Genomic DNA, 19,874 nt, shown 5'->3' with positions numbered 1-19,874 from the left:
AGACAGAGTCCTGTTCTGTTGCCCAGAATAGAGTACAGTGCTGGGATCTCGGCTCACTGCAACATCTGCTTCACAGGTTCAAATGTTTTCCGTGCCTCAACCTCCTGAGTAGCCAGGACTACAGGCGAGTGCCACCATGCCCAGCTAATTTTTTGTCTTTTTTAATAGAGGTGGGGTTTCACTGTGTTGTCCAGGCATGAGCCAAGATGCCCAGCCTTGTTTTATTTTTTAAGAGAATACCAATTTCTATAATTAATGAATAATGAATAAATGAATTTGAAGCCTACACACATTTAAATCAAGTTTGGTTTTGGTTTTATTTTGTTCTGAGATGGAGTCTCACTGTTGCTCAGGATAGAGTGCAGTGGCACGATCTTGGCTGACTGCAATCTCAGCCTCCTGGGTTCAAGAGATTCTCATGCCTCAGTTAGCTGGGATTACAGGCACCCACCACCACACCCAGCTAATGTTTGTATTTTTAGTAGAGACGGGTTCTCACCATGTTGGCCAAGCTGGTCTCAAACTCCTGACCTCAAATGATTCACCTGCCTCGGCCTCCCAAAGTGCTGGGATTACAAGCATGAGCCACCGTGCCCAGCCTAAATCAAGCTTTAAGAGCCCACCCTTATAGAAAGGTAACATTAAAGCAAATTAAAGAAACAATTCTTCACTTACTCTACAACTAATACTCTTCTTTTTAGAAATTATTACCAAGGAGTTGACCGATAACTATTCTGATATCCTCAACTATTTCAAGACAGCATATACTTTATATCTTTCTACAGTTTAAAAATGAACCTCTTTTGATAAAATGTAAAAAGTTGTTTAGAAAATGTTGTTCTTTTAAAAACCTAATGTAATTTTTATTTATTTATTTTTTTTTTTTTGAGATGGAATCTCCCTCTGTAGCCCAGGCTGGAGTGCAGAGGCATGATCTCGGCTCACTGCAACCTCCACCTCCCCAGTCACAGTTCAAGCAATTCTCATACCTCAGCCTCCCAAGTAGCTCGGATTACAGGCACGAACCACCATGCCCAACTAATTTTTGTATTTTTTAGTAGAGACAGGGTTTCACCATGTTGGCCAGTCTGATCTTGAACTCCTGACCTCATGATTCACCTGCCTCAGCCTTCCAAAGTGCTGGGATTACAGACGTGAGCCACCATGCCAAGCCCTGATGTAATTTTTATACTTAAATATCAGATTCAATACAGAAGGTTTGAATTTCAACCAAAATGATATTACATTTGAATTAATTGCTTCTATGATGTAGAATAAAAATTTCCCTGTTGAATTTAGAAGAAAATCTTGTCCATGGATGAAAGCTAAATTAAGTAAATAGAGTTATTTTTAAAATAATAATAATAGAAGCCAAACAGGTTAGCTTTGCTTTTAGGGCAATAGGTCTATTGCTTGACATACATACATACATTTATTTATTGAGACAGAGTCTCGGTCGGTCACCAGGACTAGAGTGCAGTGATGCCGTCATAGCTCTTTGCAGCTGCAAATTCCTGGGATCTATCAATCTTCCCACCTCAGCCTCTCAAGTAGCTAGGAATATAGGCACATGCCACCACACTCAGCTGATTTTTTTCTTCTTTTTTATAGAGACAGGGTCTCAACACGTTGCCTAGGCTAATCTCGAACTCATGGTCTTAAGTGATCCTCCTGCCTTGAGCTCTGAAAATGCTGGAATTATAGGCATGAGCAATGGTCCCTGGCTTCGACTGGCATTTAATGTGAACTTAATTAGCTTGATATGATGACAAGTTTAGATTTAAATTTTCCCTACTAGATAGCATTGTAAATGGGGTTGGCACATTCCTGCCTCAAACCTGAGATGGTCAAAGTTGTGAGTAATGGGGTCAGCGGGCTGCCCTGCTCCACTAATCCTTCTGAGACAGGAAGCCGAACAGCTCCTCTGTGAACAAGTGCGGGCTCTGCGGAGGGTCACAATTAGTGTCCCCAAATGCTTAATATTCTGATTGCACAAATCTGTATTAACAATTATTGCTGAAGAACAAAATAGGAACTATCTTCTCTTTCACTGGGTGTGCTGGCAATTATTTATGTGGTGTTCTCCAATTTGATCCTATTTCAAGATGACCACATGGTGTTCCATGGTGCCTTGACATCTTATTTTGTTTCTAGTAGGTAACGTATGTTATTATGTACAGTAGATAACATATTTTCTCAATGTACTTCTTCCAATGTTTTGATTTGACCAAGAAATTTGACAATTTAAAACTCACTGAGAAAAAATAGAATAAAATAAAACTCACTGAAATGTTTAGAAAATGCCATTTCAATCTTAATACAAGGTACCAAGAAAAAATAAAAATGCGTTACTCACTGCAGCTGATTTTCTTTCCCCTTTAAGGAGTTTTCCAAGAATTTCATAACCATCAGTTGTTATATTTCCAGCTTCCTGGATGTCTTTTTCTATGATTTCATAGCAGTCAATGTAAATCTTAACACTTTTTGAAGTCACTACAATATGAACCTAAAAAGACATATTTCCATTATAAAATTTCTACACTAAAAAATTAGCTGACTCTGCATAGTTCAATTCAGATTTTTTTAAGTTTTTTTAAATTTTAATATTTTTATTTTTTCTTTCTGTTTGTTTGAAGGTGACTGCCAGCAATGACTAAATTATTCATACTGCTAATTAACCTCCAAAGGTTTGTTTAGCACATCATTTTTAAGTTTTTTAAACTATTCTCATCCTAAATCAAGAGTCTTGTACTGAAAATACAAGAACAGTTGGCAATGTCAATGGTATCATTTGCTAATAATATGAAATTAGACAAGCCATTTAACCTACATACACATACACATGTGTAATTTCTTCTTTTCCTACTGTCTACTCTTACTGAGATGACCAGAGAGGATGTAGTAGGTAAAATGACTTTGTAAACTATAAAAAGCTATCCAAATAGAGGTTAATAAATCACGTATATATTATTATAATCACTACAAAGGAACTTCAGATGTCTTTCACTAATTTTGCTAAATTCAACTTTCAGTTTGTTGTTCCCCAGTCTCAGGCAGAAATAATCTGCATACCATATATATGTATATATATGGAGAGACAGAGAGAGAGAGAGAGAGATCTCATACAGTAAAGAATTAGTACATTCAACTCTGGAAAAAAATAGAATTCAGGATTCAAATTCCTTTTAAGGAAAGAAGTTCATATTGATTTATTTTTTGTTAGCTAATAAAGACACACAGAATGTTAACAACTATTAGTATAGATAATTAATAAAATGTTTGTATTTCAACAATGAAAACAATGGTCCTAGGTAATCCTTGACTTTATAGCTGTGTTCAGAGTTTCTACTTATCACACACGCAAATACTCAAGTAGGCCCTTGATGATGACTTTGAAGAGTTTGGCAGTAAATTAAAAGGAACAGAAATTCCCTTAAATGCTCACAGTCAGTAAGTGTAAGAATAATTTCTAAAGTATTTTTTAAACTAAATATTTTTCCCATGTGGAATCACCACCAAAATATAAGTTTACTGCATCTGTGATCAATATAAATTACATATTGCTCTTACATAAAAATAATACATAGCTTACTAAAAATAAAGTTTAAATGCCCCCGGGACAATCAACTAATACTGAGTTCAAGAAGAACACCATACTAGGATACTTATTATCTAATAAGAACTAAAACTTTTTGGCTCATATATGGACAACTATAGAAGCAAACATTGACAAAGCTGTGAAAAACCATAGTATCCAGAAATATTATTTCAAAACTGTTTCAATTCATGACAAAATTATTCCAGGACCACTTGTCATTGAATGCTAACCATAGAAAAACATCGTCTATAAATACATTTTGCTATAATTTATTCAGGGTGTTTTACTGCATTTTAAACACATGCATAATTACATTTCAGATTGGGCTCTTCATCTGTAGATCACTGTGCCAAGTATGTAGGGTAACCAATCTATTTCCTAAATGATGTGTTGTTGGTCCCAGGCCAGTAGAAAAAAATAGGGACCCTCTTGCCACTCATCTCCCTTCCCAGATTCTGCCATTCTAGTTCCCTTTCTTATTATAAATGTCTCACATGAATCCATGTTATATTTTAACAACAGAAGGAAGACACACAAAAAAGCTTTTCAAGAGAAACTCCAAGAAGCAATACTGTCTGTCATTCCTTAAACTATTTTAGTTAATCCCATCTCCCCAAAGATCCCTCTCCCTGTCACTGTCACTAATTTCCTGCTCCTGAAATATTGCTCATTCTCATCCCAAGTTTGAAAAACTTCAATTTAGGAAGTAGATGGAAAGTGAAAGAAGAGTGCTTGAATCCTTAGCTCAGTAAAAAATGTGAACAACTGATAGCGAAGGTGGTACTTAAATGGATGGGATAAATGAGAGTGGGCTGAAGGAATGGGGTGGGGTATTACTTTATACTTGTAATTTACAAGATGCTAGCTCTTAAACTGGTTACACAAACACACACACACACACACACACACACACAGTGGTAACTGTAGAGGTAATAGATTAATTAGCTTGATTGTGGAGATCATTTCACAATGTATATGTATATCAGAACACCTAATTATAGACCTTAAGTATGTACAATTTTTCTATATGGCATCTCTATAAAGCTGTTTAAAAAGAAAGAATGGGGTTAAGAAAAGGGGGAGAAAAAAGAGCACAGTGGGGAAAAAAAGGAGAAACTAAAAGAAGGACAGATTATTTAAAAAAAAAAATAAAGAAGGTAGCAAATTCGGAAAGAAAAGACAGAGCTTGTAAAGCGAAAAAATAGGCATTATATAAAACCCAACAATGCAAATATCTTTCTGGGGAGATAAGTGGTATAAAGAAGAGAATGCAAAAAAAAAAAAGTATCTTGATTTGCAATAATTAATGACTATAACTACAGACCTCTTAAAAATACTGCCTTTTAAAAAATTCAGATAAAATGAAGCATTCCATGACAGTTGGAAATTTAAAAGTAACAGTTACCAAATGATTATCAGTGGTTTAATAGATGAGCAGATTCTCAATATCTTCAGTGATTATAAAAATAAAAATAAAAATAGTCCTTTTTAGCAAGTTACTCAAATGTAAGTTTCACTGAGCCAAAAAAGTTCATAAGAACTTTGCCAGATTCAACATCTAATATCAGATAAGGATCAGTTGAAGCCAATAACACTTGCCAAACTAGAATCTGCTTTGCCAATGAGGCATTTATTTTACTGCACTTCACTATGAAGGTCTGTAAACCTTTAAGTAGATATATCATTGTACTCAGAGACTTTTGTTTGTTCTTTTTTTTTTTTTTTTTTTTTTTGTTATCACTAATGTGTACATGGAAGCCTCCTTGAGTTTGATGAGGAAAGTCCTTCACCATCCTTATCAAAAATCTGATTAATGAATAAGAACAACATTCTGGAAAGAAAAAAGATTCCTTGGGAGTAGAAACAGTAAGAAATACTGCTAAATCTACTCAAGTAGAAGAAATTTCTTCAGTTTTCACTTGAGAATCAGCTTGAACTGGAAACATCTGTCTTTTATGTATAAGGGCTATTCTTTCTGCCTGCTACACTGGAGAAATTTTAAGCATTTGTGCAACAACTGGTATTCCTGTTAACATAATCCAATGGATGAAGAAACACGATTAAAATGTCCATTCCCACACATAGAGGGGAACAACTCACACTGGGGCCTATCAGAGGGTAGCAGGTGGCAGGAGGGAGAGGATCAGAAAAAATAACTAATGGATACTAGGTTTAATACCTGGGTGATGAAATAATCTATATGAAAAATCCCATGACAAACTTTTGTATTTGTTACAAGATGTAACAAACATGCACATATTGCACACATACCCCTGAATTTAAAATAGTTTTTTTAAAAAAGTCCATTCCTAACCTCCATTCCTGACCTAGATCGTTCTTTTTATTCCTAATGCTTCCAACTTCAGTATTTTCTAAGTAAGAAGTGCTTCTTGTTTTTCAACTAATTGTCCTTTAGAAACCTGGAAAAAAAAGTTTCTACTATCCTCTTGATGTCAGGATCCCCTAGAATGCATCTTAAAACTTTTAATAAGATTTTCTAGAGAATCGTGTTTTTGAAGAGTGTGTTCACATAAAAATTAATCTCATAAACATTTATCTTAATTATTTGGGCATATATTGATCACTTTTGGATTGATAAAAATGATTATTCTGCATTTCACTGGTTTGTACTTTTCAATAAAAAGCAAGCAAAAGAAATACTATCAATTAAAAGAGAATCCACTAAAATCAAGCTTTTCAAACTAAATGACATAAAGATTCATAACAAAATGGTATGCAGAAAAGTGGGTGAATAATATCATATATACTATATGATTCAAATGTTTAAAAAAGCATTAAAAATATATCAAAATGTTACTAGTTAGCTCTTGATTAGTATATTGTTTTATTTTAAATATTCTTTGAATTAACCAAATTCTCTAAGATTTTATTTTTAAGAGATATAGTTATAATTCTGTCATTTTAACATAAAATTTTAATAAATAATAAATTTGCTTTATATTTTTTCTAGATAGCAGACTCAAATAATCTTACGTTTTTACCTTATGAAAACTTCCATAAAATAATGTCTTTACTTCATCTGTGTCAAATGTAACAGTTTGCACCTCGCCTCTTGTATCCTTGTTAAAGAATGATAACGTCTTGCTAGAAGCTGCAATCAACATAAAAGTGTCATTAAATCATATGCATTGTGTACTTTTCTTTTTTTTTTTTAAGACAGAGTCTCATTGTGTCATCCATGCTGGAGTGCAGCGGCGTGATCTTGGCTCACTACAACCTCTGCTGCCCAGGTTAGAGCGATTCACCTGACTCAGCCTCCCAAGGAGCTGGGATTACAGGCACCTGCCACTGCACCCAGCTAATTTTTGTATTTTTTTTAGTAGTGATGGGGTTTCACCACCGTGGCCAGGCTGGTCTTGAAGTCCTGACCTCCTGATCCACCCGCCATGGCCTCCCAAAGTGCTGGGATTACAGGCGTGAGCCAGAGTGCCGGCCTGAATTGTATACTTTTTATTTAAAGTATTAACAAATAATTCTTTTGGGGGAGATATCTTTAAAAATACAATAATTTGAGTTGTGACAAAATGCAATTAGAATATTTACTGATGTGTTATACTTGGAAAAGTTCAAACATAAAAGTATGTATCAAATAAATATATATATATAATGTATATTTGGAAACTTTTTAAAAAGAGAAAAGAAAAACATAATCAAAACTATGTATGCATGTGTCTTAAGATAAAAATTCTTACGATCTGCAATCACTCCAACTTGTGGTTTGTAGTCTCTGTCTGTGATTTGCCAAATTGCAAAAGGGTCACTGGGAGTTTCTGGGAGAAGTCTGAACAATAATATAATGGTGTAGGAAGGAGGAAGTCCATTTGGGTGTAGGTCTCTGTTGGATAAAACAAAAGAAAGAAAAAAGAGAAAAGAAAAGAAGAAATAAAGATTGATTGCTTTAACATCAAGAACAGAGACTATTTTAAATCTTTGCACCAGAATCTCATATGGGTAGTATTAGAGGCTATTTGTAACAATCTGGCTCCTTCTGACTTCTCTTTAGAAGGAGAAAAATACAGAAAATACATCAAAAGAACAAACACGAAAGATCCATTATGTAAACTGTAATCAATTATTTCTAATTTGATAAAGTCAAAAAGTCTGGGAGATTACAAAATAGTTTTTTATCCTACTATTAATACCTACTTTTTCTAGACACACAGAGGATTATAAAATTAAATGATAATTTTAGAATAATAAACATTATGACTATGGATATCATTTAAGGAGAAGGAGTCCAACTAAATATATTTAATTTCCAATGTCAGGTGTATGAGATCATAAAATAGCTTAAGGTTTTCATTTCTCTCTCCCTCCTTATCAGTGATAGTTTTTACACTTCCAAATTCCCCCCTGAAATCAAATAAATCACCCCCAGAGTTAATATGTTTCTAAAAACAAAATCCATTTTAAATGTGAAGGCCATATACATGTGCAGACATTTAGTGATGATAAAAGGTTGTGAATCAATCAAAAGGAACTGTTTCTTGGCTCTAAGCTGTAAGTCAAAAAACAAAAAATTGGTCCCATGTGTCCCTCCAGAATTTAGTCAATCATTGTTCTGGGGGAATCTTTGAAGTGGAATTGGTGGTTTTTTATCTGAGGCCATCTAATAACACTCTCTTCCTGAAGGTAAGAAAAAGAACCAGATAATAAACTCATATAAAAGAAGCTATTCCTTCATGAATTTTGATAGAGGACACAGAGCTTCCATGTCCTAACACCACACCACTAATGCCATCTTGCTTTTAAAACATATGCTCTGGGTAAGTTGACATGATATCTTTTATATGTTCAAGAACCATCTTTATAATATTCTATATTAAAAATAATATTTTCTCCACATCAACTCTCATCTCTCACCTAGTCCATTTTTCTCCCTCCTTAATTAGTGCTTGTGAAAAAAATTATGTAATCGTATTTATGATTCTTTCCTTTCAGTCAAAAGTTCTGACTCTTGAGAAAACGACAGGGTGTCTTAAGTTAAAATGTAGAAATCATATGTTGAGCTGACTAGAGGAGTTAAACACTGGGTTTAAGGCTCACTGGAAAACCTAGAACTCTGAGCCAACATGGTTAACCATTATAAGAGTTAGAGACTTACAATGCGGTCAAACTACAACAATACGATCTGTGCCTCTTAAAATAAATTAGCTTTGGTTTTAGTCTGAATTTTCCATCAGTTTTCTCAGAGTATGTCATATTTCACACATCATTTCTGACCCTGTCCTGAGCTTCCAATAGCTTTATTTCTCATTATTCTTTTCTCTCCATAAATTGGCAAACATGTTTTTCAACATAAAAAGTATTCATTTTAATGAATAAGAAATACAGATTTCAGTTATCATACCCAGGTACAAACGTTCCTGAAGTAAAATAATATCAGCAGCTACACAACAGATTGCTAGAGCATCAGCCAGTAAAAACTGCCAACTGTCTGATCACGGACAAGAAAAACTACCTTTCATTTTCTAGAGGTCTGAAACATGAAAAAGAATGTTTGCTCTCATTCCGCACTTATTCCATCCCGTCTTCTGCACCACAGGGAGAAATGTTCAAAATAATAAATTGCCTTCCTGTTTTAACAGCTTTCCTAGCCTTAAATTCAAAAGGGTCAGTAATCTGTTACCAGCATGAGTTTCTTGGATCCGAGAATAATGAGGCCTGAGCCTTAGTCTCCTGTGTGCAAACAACTATGTAACCTGAAAATCCCAACTGTATTTAAGAAAACCAACCAGGGTCATCCATAAGCAGTCTTTCAACAATTCTAAAGTTCCAGGATTCTGGGAAGTCAGCAAAGATTCCAAGAACCTTTTGCAGGTCTTAAGAAAAAGAGAATCTCCTGTTATCACACTTACGCTGTAGGCTGATTCACAAACGCATTCTTCTGAATCCTGTAAGCTGAGTAGCTGGGGAAAGACCCTGACTCCAAAGATACTCCTTGTACAGAAGCAAAATTCTTTTCTGTCAGATTGTATGCTTCAAGCATCTTAAAACCTTTACATCAGAAACGAAAATATTAAAAGGAGTATATTTTAATTATTTTATTGCTTAAATCTGGAAATTAATTAGCCCAAAAGTATAAATGCTTACCTGGTGACGTGTAGCCATCCAAATAAATGAGAGGACAGCCTGCAATGTACAGTGTTCTTTAAGTATGATTCACCAACACGATGTACAAATTATATACACACAGAAAGTAGCAATGAACATATTTCAAGTAATGACATTGCTCATTCATTTATTAAAATAATTTCTCAATTTAATCTTTTATGAATTATTTCTTGTACACTTCCTATATGTAGGAGAAATTATACTATTAACCAGCATAACAAATATTTCCCTAACAGTCTCTAATCCAATTGAATTTTTTTTTTTCTTTTTTGAGACAAAGTCTCGCTCTGTCCCCCAGGTTGGAGTGCAGTGGTGCAATCTCAGCTTACTGCAACCTCCACCTCCTGGGTTCAAGCAATTCTCCTGTCTCAGCCTCCTGAGCAGCTGAGATTACAGATGTGCACCACCATGCCCAGCCAATTTTTGTATTTTTAGTAGAGACGGGGTTTCGCCGTGTTAGTCGGGATGGTCTCGATCTCTTGACCTTGTGATCTGCCCGCCTTGGCCTCCCAAAGTGCTGGGATTACAGGTGTGAGCCACCATGCCCAGCCGAAATGGAATTTTACAGTACTCTTAAATATAATAAAATAGAATTAAAGGAGGACTATTTCACATTTTTCAATAGATTTAAAGAACTTCCCTCCCAGGGAATTTTAGATTTCTGCAAAGGTAGGATGAGCTTGTCCATCCCTGACCCTATTCTCTGCCAAGTCTCCAAGCCTCACACTGGCTACCAAACACCGTGTAACAGCAACAAGCGTACAGTAGTTTTTGCTCTGGTCCCCTCGGTGTTGAGGGTACTATATGGCTGCATCACTGCATCCAGGACTACCTGGAGCAGAGAAGAAACTACTACAGCCCCCTACTCACTTTCACCAGTGCAGCTCCACTCCAGAACTTCTACGTAAGTTTTCATAGTAAACCAAGAAAGTTTGTTTACTCTAACTAGAGTTCTGTTTTTAATAGAATGTTTAATGGCGGGAATATTATATTTATAAAGCATAGCCCGGTCTAGGATCAGGGATCTGGACCAGCCACAGACCCCTAATCTGTAGGATTAATTGCCTCCATAATCTATACCCCAGGAAATGGTGTTAATGGATGGTGATAAGAATAAATTGACTTAAATAATCAATCTCTGGTTCTACACTGTAGTTAAAAAGCTGAACATGAAAATCTAAACCCAAACAAATGGGAGCCAACTGAATTTCTGAGGAACCATTCTTTTCATTGCTCTTTTGAAGCACAGATGTTGACAGACGACTACCAATTGATTACTAATGGGGAAAAGCTTCATCTCATACAACGCAATTTTAAGCTGAGATTAATTTAACCAAATGTCACAGGCATTGCAGTGGTGGGAAAAGGATGTACTAAAACACTTTCCACATAAGGAAATTGCATATTCAAGGCTAAAAATGGACTCTGACAAGCATACATTTAGCATGATCTCAATAGGAAAAATGATTCATCAGGTTCTCAAGTGATTTCCCAGGATCTATTTATGCACAGACTTGATCCAACAAAGGATACAGAATTATCTACTACATAATTATTTTTCAGATTAAATGAGGTTATAGACCCATGTTGACTGTGACTTACTTGAAGTGGCAGTTTCACAAACAAATGTAATAAGATTATCCTCGATCTTCTCAAAAGATTCAAAGTCGTCCACAATGAACACGTGCCGTTCACTTGGTTTGCTGGCAATGTTGGCAAGCTCATTGTAGTCAACGTCAGCCACACCAACGACAAAGACACTGAACCCTGCAAAGTCGCATTTATAGAATGAATCATCTCTCTTTTTCTGTCCTTGTTGTTACAACAATGCAAAAAAATATCTTATCAGAAATGATGCTGTATTTTCTTAATGTATGCAGCAAGTCCTTTTATTTGACATAAACTCTTTAATAAATATACACTTTTTCCAGGTCTTTCTATTTTCTAGTTTACAAAACTCATTTAATTTGATTTCCTAAGATAAAATTCTAACAATTCAAATATGAAGATTTTAATAGCAAAAAGACTTCATGTGGTACACACTGCCTTCCACAGATCCACAGTCCTGATAGACACATGGGTTCTGCATCCATTAATATTTTAAGCTTATGTTACTCAGACATCAAGAATGGGTTCACTTTAAAATTTGGACTCTTGAAACTGATTATCTCTGGAAACTCAGGCTCAAAGGCAGAACTTTGGACATCTTGAAAAAATGGAATCTACAACTCCCACGGGCAACAGACAGGCTATGACGAATAAGAAAATTTAGGCTATGACAAGTAAACACATTTTTCACTCCAAAAGCTAAACTCGACATTGGGTGGGGGGGAAAGCTATATAAGGAATTAGGAATATATTTAGATATAAATAAGGTAACATGAGAAGCAAATATTCACAAGCCCAAACTTAAATCTACCAGGAGTCACAAACATGCAGAAATCTGTGTAAGGCGTATAACATATTGGCAATACATTTTATAAAAGATCAGCAAAAACAACTTCTACTGAAAAAAGACAGTATGACTGAGCACTAATCATAACTCATAACTTTAGCCAAAGAATCATGCACGTAGAGATGACAACTTCCATGTAATTAAGTACTTTATAACTTACTACATTAAACTATGCATAAAATTCTCTCTAAAAATATATCCACCTTAGACCCTGCTTTGGACAGCAGGGGGTAGAGGATTGTTAATTCAAGTACTGAAAAGATCTACTTTCATCTCTAATGATCATAAATAACTAATCCAAAGGACACTGTGTCCGGGAGGCTGTCAGTATATTTGATTGGCAAGATCTATCCCAGAGATGGCTCCCTGACCTCAATACTACTTCTTTGCAATATCTTTTCGCAATCATTAAGTCTGCATCTACGAAGATGTGCTAAAGTTAAAGGCTTCCCTTTTTCTCTCCTTGCACAGGAAGCACTATCAAGATTCATTTCTGCTATGGCAGAAAGCCTGCTCTAGCATCATCCCATTATTGTTGCTTTCTGTAGCCTTCCAGCCACTATGGGAAAATGTGGTTTGCCCCTTGTCAATCCTGAACCACAACTTACACAAAGAATATACCACGTCATTTTTGAGCAGTTGCAAACCATTCCATAATTAAATATAAACGAGCATTACGCATTACAAAGGTATACAGTGCAGAGTGAAACAGGAACAATAATGTAAAAGCAGCAGATTTAGTTTTTTGCAATCGCTTGTGAACATTTAAAAATTTTAAAACTTGCAAGTGCAATCAAATTCATGTATGTGCTTGCCTGACTGCTGGATGACCAAAGCCGCCTTCTTGACCTCATCCTGCGACCGACCATCTGTGACCACAACCAACACCTTAGGGACATTCTTCCTCATGCCGCTCTCCCAAGTCAAGACTTTCTCCTTGATAAATGTGAGGGCCTTGCCTACAGAATGTGGCATGGAACATTTTAGTGTCACCTCAGTGAAAACTACCCAAATGCCATTAGTCACACACAACTGTTAAGAATCTGGACATTCACGTGAGATGATACACTCAGTTCTGCCACTACAATTGCTTGGAGAGTAAAGGTCTATATATACACGTACCTGTCCTTGTGTTTCCTCCTCTGTACCTAATGTTCTGGAGGGCCCCAAGGGCTAGGGCCTTGTCATTGTACGTGTTCAGCTTGAACTCAGACTTGACCTCATCACTGTATTGCACAAATGAAACCTGAAAAGACACGGAGTTTGGCAGTGAGCCTAAGTCATCTCATTCTATATTTCAATCTTCGAATGATCCTATAGCTGCAGAATAAGTGGGGGGGGATAAAAAGTATCTCAGACCTGATAGAATACGGTAAGCTCTTTATAGCCAATATTACAACACTAACTGCAATTGTCTCATTAAATTCTCTAATTTTAAATCTTCAATGAAATTGTCATAATTAACATTAATAATGAAAATACACCATATTCATATTGTGCCTTTTTCTAGGACACAGAAAGGGATGGATAAGGCTGGAGAGCAGTGAGATCCCAGGATTAGACATGAGAAAGCACCATCCCAAATCCAAATGTTGGTTAAACAGTTGACTCAGCCAACTACTACTTCTCACTGACTATATCTGTTCTTTACAGCAATATAAAAATGTCACATGTGATTATAATCATCCCTCATCACAAACTCACTGAAAATGGGATTTAGTGGAAAAAGTACAGGCTTCAGACTCAGGATTCCCTGGGCTCAAATCCCAGCTCTGGCAATTAATAGCTGTTTGACAATGGATTTTTTATCAGTAAAAAGAGGATAACTATAGTTACCTTCTAGGGTTGTTTTAAAGACTAATAATCCTGTCTACAAAGTAGTGCATAGAAGTTAATAAAATATGGTAGCAATCTTTTGTTAGAAATACAAATTCCTAACAGGATGAAGAAATAGCTTGCTTGTTGACACATTAAGAATATAAGCACATTAAATTAAGAATATAACTAGGGTGAATTTTTATACTTCTTGGGTTGGATCAATGTCCAGAGGATTGAGGATTTGAAATTTAGTATAGTACTATAAAAGAGGACATGTTTTGTTGATGAAATTGTTTGTGGTTTATATCAAAATATCTCATTTTCATGATGCCACAATGATGATCAAACTGCCAAAATTAAGTAAAATTTCACCAAAGAAATAGGAAAGAAAAGGAGAAGAAAATTGTTTTTTAAAAGAACATAGTCTCAGGAGGCCAAGCCAGGTGAATCACAAGGTCAGGAGATCAAGACCATCCTGGCCAACATGGTGAAACCCCACCTCTACTAAAATACAAAAAAATTAACCAGGCGTAGTGGCACATGCCTGTATTAACAGCTACTGGGGAGGCTGAGGCAGGAGAATCACTTGAACCCGGGAAGCAGAGGTTGCAGTGAGCCAAAATCACGCCACTGCACTCCAGCCTGGCGACAGAGACTCTATCAAAAAAAAAAAGTGTCTTGCTTTAAGGTGTCAATAATTTAAATAGAAGAGAATCACATGAATAGTGACAATACAAAGTGATATTTGTTGTAATGCAGCAATACTGACAAAATACTTCAAAAGCATGGAATGGGTAAAGCCATCATGGGATCTCACCAGAGGGGGTGGAATTTTAATTGGGTCTTCAAAATTACAGAATCCAAGAAATAGTTAATAACAGCTTGAATCCAATTGTCAGAAAGGTTTGTGAACATCACCTAAAACAGTTTAGAGCTACTGGACGTGAGTGTTCCTAAGTCCATGGGAAGGTGTGAGGGCAGGGTGGGGGTGCGGTGTGGAGATTCTCAGCTTTGCGCAGGCAGGTTAGGGTTACACGAGGATTTATTCTTTGAGGCCTCTCGTGGAAATAAATATAAACTTCTCTAAGTACTTCCATACAACAAATATATTTGGAGTAATTTTAGAGCAAGATAATTGGTAGTTATCATTTTTAAAAAACAAATGAAATACCCTTTAGCTCAACAATGGACATTCTTCTGGTCACGGCAACTATCTGCAAAGTAATGATAGAGGCAGCAAGTTCCACACACCCACTCCAGTCACTGTTTATCACTGATTCTTCTAACTTCACAGGGAATAACAAACACAATGAATTTAATATCCAGAACTTTGGGTGAACTTCTATAGAAATGTGTCATGGTTGGAAGTTTCAAGCCGGAAGTTAGAGTCAGAATCGCCTAAGTTCTCCAATAGGAATCTCATCTAGCCAAAGATAAAAACTAAAGGAACATTTATTTTTCTATTTATTTATCAGTTACACCCAATTCCCTCCCAAAAATGCATAAGTAAAAGAGATAGCAAATAAGAGAAGGTCAAAACGAGTTTATATTGAAAAGACTTTTTACTTAGAAAGTTCAAAGGAAAGGCAAGACATCACAAATAAGTAGCCACTGGTGGAATGCCACTCACCTGAATCCCAGCAGGACTGATTTCATCAAAGCCTCCCACAGTGTTGAAGATGAATTTTACAACTTTGTTAAAATTATCATCTCCGATGCTCCAAGAGGCATCAGTCAAGAACACAATATCTGCCTTGGCCCCTTTGCATACTGCAAAAAAAGAAAACAGAGGAAGCCCCAAACCTCATGAATTCTTTCATTTAAATGTCATCACTTAATTTTAACTGTAGTATAACATCCTGCTACGCAAAGTGTGGTTCTGCAGCAACAGCACTGCCTGGGAGGTTGTTAGAAATGCAGAATCTTGGGTCCTACCACAGACTTCCTGAATCAGTACCAACAGTAATGATGAGATGCCCAGATGACTAAGATGCACAATCAATTTGAGAAGCATTGGTCTAACTGACCCTCAATACCTGCTCTGGAATTATGCCATTTGTTTAGATCCATTATGCAAAGATACGATCTTACCTGATGGAACTCTTCAAGTAGTTCTGAACAATAAACGAGAGAAGAAATCAAATACAATGTCCAGAATTAAAAGAAAGCTATCAGTGGGTTTGGAGATTTGGAAAATAATTATTAAAGATTGATTTTATGCAAATAAGTAATTTTTAAATTTTAAATTAAGCTGCTAGAATCCTATGTAGGGAAAAAGAGGAGAAAATAAAAGAGTTTTATTTCACTATCTAGACTTGGAGGCTAAAAAAAAAAAAAATCACAAAAAAAAATAACAAAATTTTAGTTTATAAAAACTTAACAAATAAGTGTAACACCAAGAGTGAACCATAATGTAAACTATGGACTTTGGGTGGGAATGATGTGTCGATGTGGGTTTCTCAGTTGTAACAAATGTACCACCCGGATATGGGATGTTAATAGTGGAGGAACCTGGGGCATGTGTGGAGAAGGGCAGTCCGTCAGGGAGATGAAAAATCTCCACATCATCCCTGCAATGTTGCTGTGAAACTAAAACTACTCTAAAAAATAAAGCCTATTTAAAAAGAAAACAAACTTGTTTTTAAACCAAGATTATTTACTGAATTTCTTTTGATATCTAATTTAAAGAACACATCATTATTTTGCCCTACAATAATACACTTTTAATTTTTCATTTTACTTACATAATAGGTTTAATAAAGTTATGACATTCTAAATCCTTCTAAGATAAAAGAAAAATGTATTTAAAATCTGATATGCTTTCTGTTAAATGTTGGAAACAGCATATGAGAAAAGAATAATCCAGTAGTTATTCAACTTAAATTTAATTTGATAAAGTGCTAAAGAATTGCTCTCAAGTGCTGAGAGACCAAACTTAATAGATCAGTATGTCATTTTACCAGTTCATTACAAGTTACAATTATCTTTCGAACTGTGGTGAATGGAAATTTTTTTAGTTTTGTGTAGTCCAGGGAACTTCTCAGGTTGGACGCCAGGAATTTCAAAGCCAACAGCCTCAGGCCTTAGGTTGCAAATATAGCCAAAAGGGTTCAACATGCTTACTGATGCCAGCAGCTAGCAGAAAGAAATGTCCACCATGTAACTATGGATCATGGAGGACCTTAATCTATAAAACTGAGGAAAGAGACTTCCAACTGAAGAGCTAGAATAATTTATGACTGATTTTATTTACACCAAAATGTGCCCAGAGATGAAAAGAAACAAATTACTGGTAATCTTTTCTTTGATTCTAAAAACTCTTCAGCAGCAATAATAAATCAGAAATGTTCTACGTTGATTGTAAATGATGCACATGCAGCGTAAATAAGAAGTCCATAACTCCCTATCAGCTGAATGTATTGCCTACTTAGCTGTACTTACCATCCCGGGCTGGTGGAATGGTGGGAGCGGGAGGAGGTGTAGGTGGCTCTGTAGGGGCTTCTGTTGGTTTTACAGCTAGAATTTAAAAATGATAATTAGAAAAACACAGCATGTACACATTTGACATCCCAGAAAGTAAATTTTAAGAGCAATTTACATCCTGGATGCCAAATCAAGTCTTACAAAATAAGGCACCATTGTTGTCAGTACTGACATACTGGGAATTCTATTCCATCCAAATTTGATGTCATTGGTAGTCATTCAACAATCACTACAGCTACAGAAAATAAAGATCAAAAGGGAAAACGTAAGGCCTTGAGATAGGGTCAAATGCGTAAGGTTCACTAATAAGAATTCACCTTCTCATTGTCAGTGAGAGTCATCTCTTGCTCCTATTGAGCCCTTCCTCAAAGTAGCCCCAACTCTATAACAGGGACAACTTACAATTGCTACAGCAAAAGGTCCTGAGCCAGCTTTAGACTCCACCATCATCCCATCATTATTGCTACCTCTGGGAGAGGTAGCTGCACAGGATTCACTTAAGTCTTCCTTGCCTAGAGCATTCTATTCTAAAGCCTTATGAAGAATTCCCAGGTTCCTTAAAAACTTACTGGTATGTTCTTTAACAGAGACTCCCGGTCCCTCGAGATTTGGTGTCTGCACAAAAACAGTGACACCATAATCAGTGTCTGGTGAAAGGCCAGTGAAGCAGTGACTGGTTTCTGATCCACGCACTGTAATTTCTTGTCCTCTGGTTCCTGATTATGACAGCAAAGGAAAATGCCAGTGTCGTCATCAATTATATTTAAAGACAATTTCATATATCACTGTTATAAACAGAATGGCATCTTCTTCACTGAAATTGAAAAGGTTTCCATGACATGCTCCAGTTCATTTTTTTCTTTTGTACACACATACCATCTGCAGGGCTTAGTTTTAGTCTGTAGGACGTGGCTGCCCGGTGAGGTGACCATTTGACACAGAAGGTATCCCACCCAATCTGGTAAGTTTTCAGATCTGTTACATTTAAATATACTACAAAATAAAGAAAGAAAGAAATTTATTTTGTAAATTAAAGCAAAAAAAAGGTGTACTTTTAATCATAATACAATTTTCAAATTTTCACCATGGCTGAGAAAAAGTTCCGAATCTTAATATGTTTCCTTATAAGAAACATACATGAACCATATCTGAAAACTGTTGAACTCCCAAAACAGATCCCCCTTTACATCACTGATTTTCAAGGTCAGGAAATTCCATATAGTCTCTCTCAAAACTAAGAATTTCAAAAACATCTTAGGGAAAATAATTTTAAAAATTCTAAAAGGCTATCTGCTAAGTCGTTAAATAATTATCAAAGTAATGGTGACATTAAAATATGTAGACTGAATCATTAATAATGATTCAATAATTAAGTCAAACTAAATCAGTGGATTTAGGTTAATATATATCTTAATATCAAATGTCAGAAAAACTAAGTAGCACCACAGATCTCATTTTGTAGGTCATTCATGGATTAAATGACAATTTCTATAATTTTTATCTTTTAAAATTCAAAATACAATATCTTATGTGAAATACACATAAATTTCTCATCATATACATTTTTATATACTCAATTATAATATTTATGTATTTGGAACAGTATTTTGTCTAACCAGACACAAAATAGCCTGCCTATATAATGCTGAGGAAACATGTATATGTTCAGAAACAGTAAAATTAAAACAGGCTGACCTGATAATTCCTACTACACTTTTTCTTACAACCATGAAAATATCCATGACTCACATGTAGTGCCTTGATCTGTCAAGGGGACACTGAGTCCAGAATCATATTGAGCATAAACATTCACATCGTAGGTGGTGCTGGGATTGAGGTTGTGTAAGGTGTACGATGTTACTTCTCCAACAAAGGCTTCCATGGGCTCACTGGAACCTTTATTAACAACCACAAAAATACACAGAAATATGCCATCACTACCATGAAATTTTGCTTAAAATTAAAGATCTTATAGTCAAAGGGTAGTATGAACACCATTAATTCCATAGTCCTCAAGCATTTACTCACTGAAGCACATGCTACATCATACAGTGAATAGAAAACTGTAAGCAGAGACTGAATTCTTCACCCTCCTATTCTCAAAGCATAGCACAGTACTTGGAATATAGTAGGTATATAGTCAATGTTTCTTTAGAGAATGAATTCTCAAACTTCTTTCTCAAGCCCTACTTTGCCAGCATAATGTTTTGCATACAGTAGGTGTTCAACTGACACTTTTTTATTTATTGTAGAGACGATCTAAGAATTTCTATCTTGGACCTCATTCCACATATTTTGGCTGCTGAAAGTCCTTAGTTACCAGCACCACTTTCTTTTTTAAGTTCTCTTTCTATTTCTTAAGTAGATTCACATTTTATTTCCTTT

General features: G+C 35.6%; 1 protein-coding gene across 2 annotated transcripts in view; it reads right to left on the bottom strand.

Moving 5' to 3' along the window:
* COL12A1 (collagen type XII alpha 1 chain) overlaps positions 1 to 19,874 on the bottom strand; it is a 123,601-nt gene that overhangs the window by 22,013 nt on the left and 81,714 nt on the right. For both annotated transcript variants that reach the window (XM_010337084.3, XM_074398044.1), the window contains exons 40-52: positions 19,239 to 19,385; positions 18,366 to 18,482; positions 18,059 to 18,205; positions 17,448 to 17,522; positions 15,637 to 15,776; positions 13,311 to 13,434; positions 13,004 to 13,147; positions 11,336 to 11,500; positions 9,713 to 9,751; positions 9,478 to 9,616; positions 7,312 to 7,454; positions 6,601 to 6,710; positions 2,357 to 2,506 (exon numbers count right to left, since the gene is read on the bottom strand). In XM_010337084.3, the coding sequence (XP_010335386.2) occupies positions 2,357 to 2,506; positions 6,601 to 6,710; positions 7,312 to 7,454; positions 9,478 to 9,616; positions 9,713 to 9,751; positions 11,336 to 11,500; positions 13,004 to 13,147; positions 13,311 to 13,434; positions 15,637 to 15,776; positions 17,448 to 17,522; positions 18,059 to 18,205; positions 18,366 to 18,482; positions 19,239 to 19,385 (1,640 nt within the window). The remainder of the gene's footprint in view (positions 1 to 2,356; positions 2,507 to 6,600; positions 6,711 to 7,311; positions 7,455 to 9,477; positions 9,617 to 9,712; positions 9,752 to 11,335; positions 11,501 to 13,003; positions 13,148 to 13,310; positions 13,435 to 15,636; positions 15,777 to 17,447; positions 17,523 to 18,058; positions 18,206 to 18,365; positions 18,483 to 19,238; positions 19,386 to 19,874) is intronic.

Source organism: Saimiri boliviensis, chromosome 4 (genome assembly GCF_048565385.1).
Source record: "Saimiri boliviensis isolate mSaiBol1 chromosome 4, mSaiBol1.pri, whole genome shotgun sequence".
In the NCBI taxonomy this organism is placed as follows: Eukaryota; Metazoa; Chordata; class Mammalia; order Primates; family Cebidae; genus Saimiri; species Saimiri boliviensis.
The sequence above is the reverse complement of the archived record's forward strand: the minus strand, read 5'-3'. Positions and strand labels throughout refer to the sequence as shown.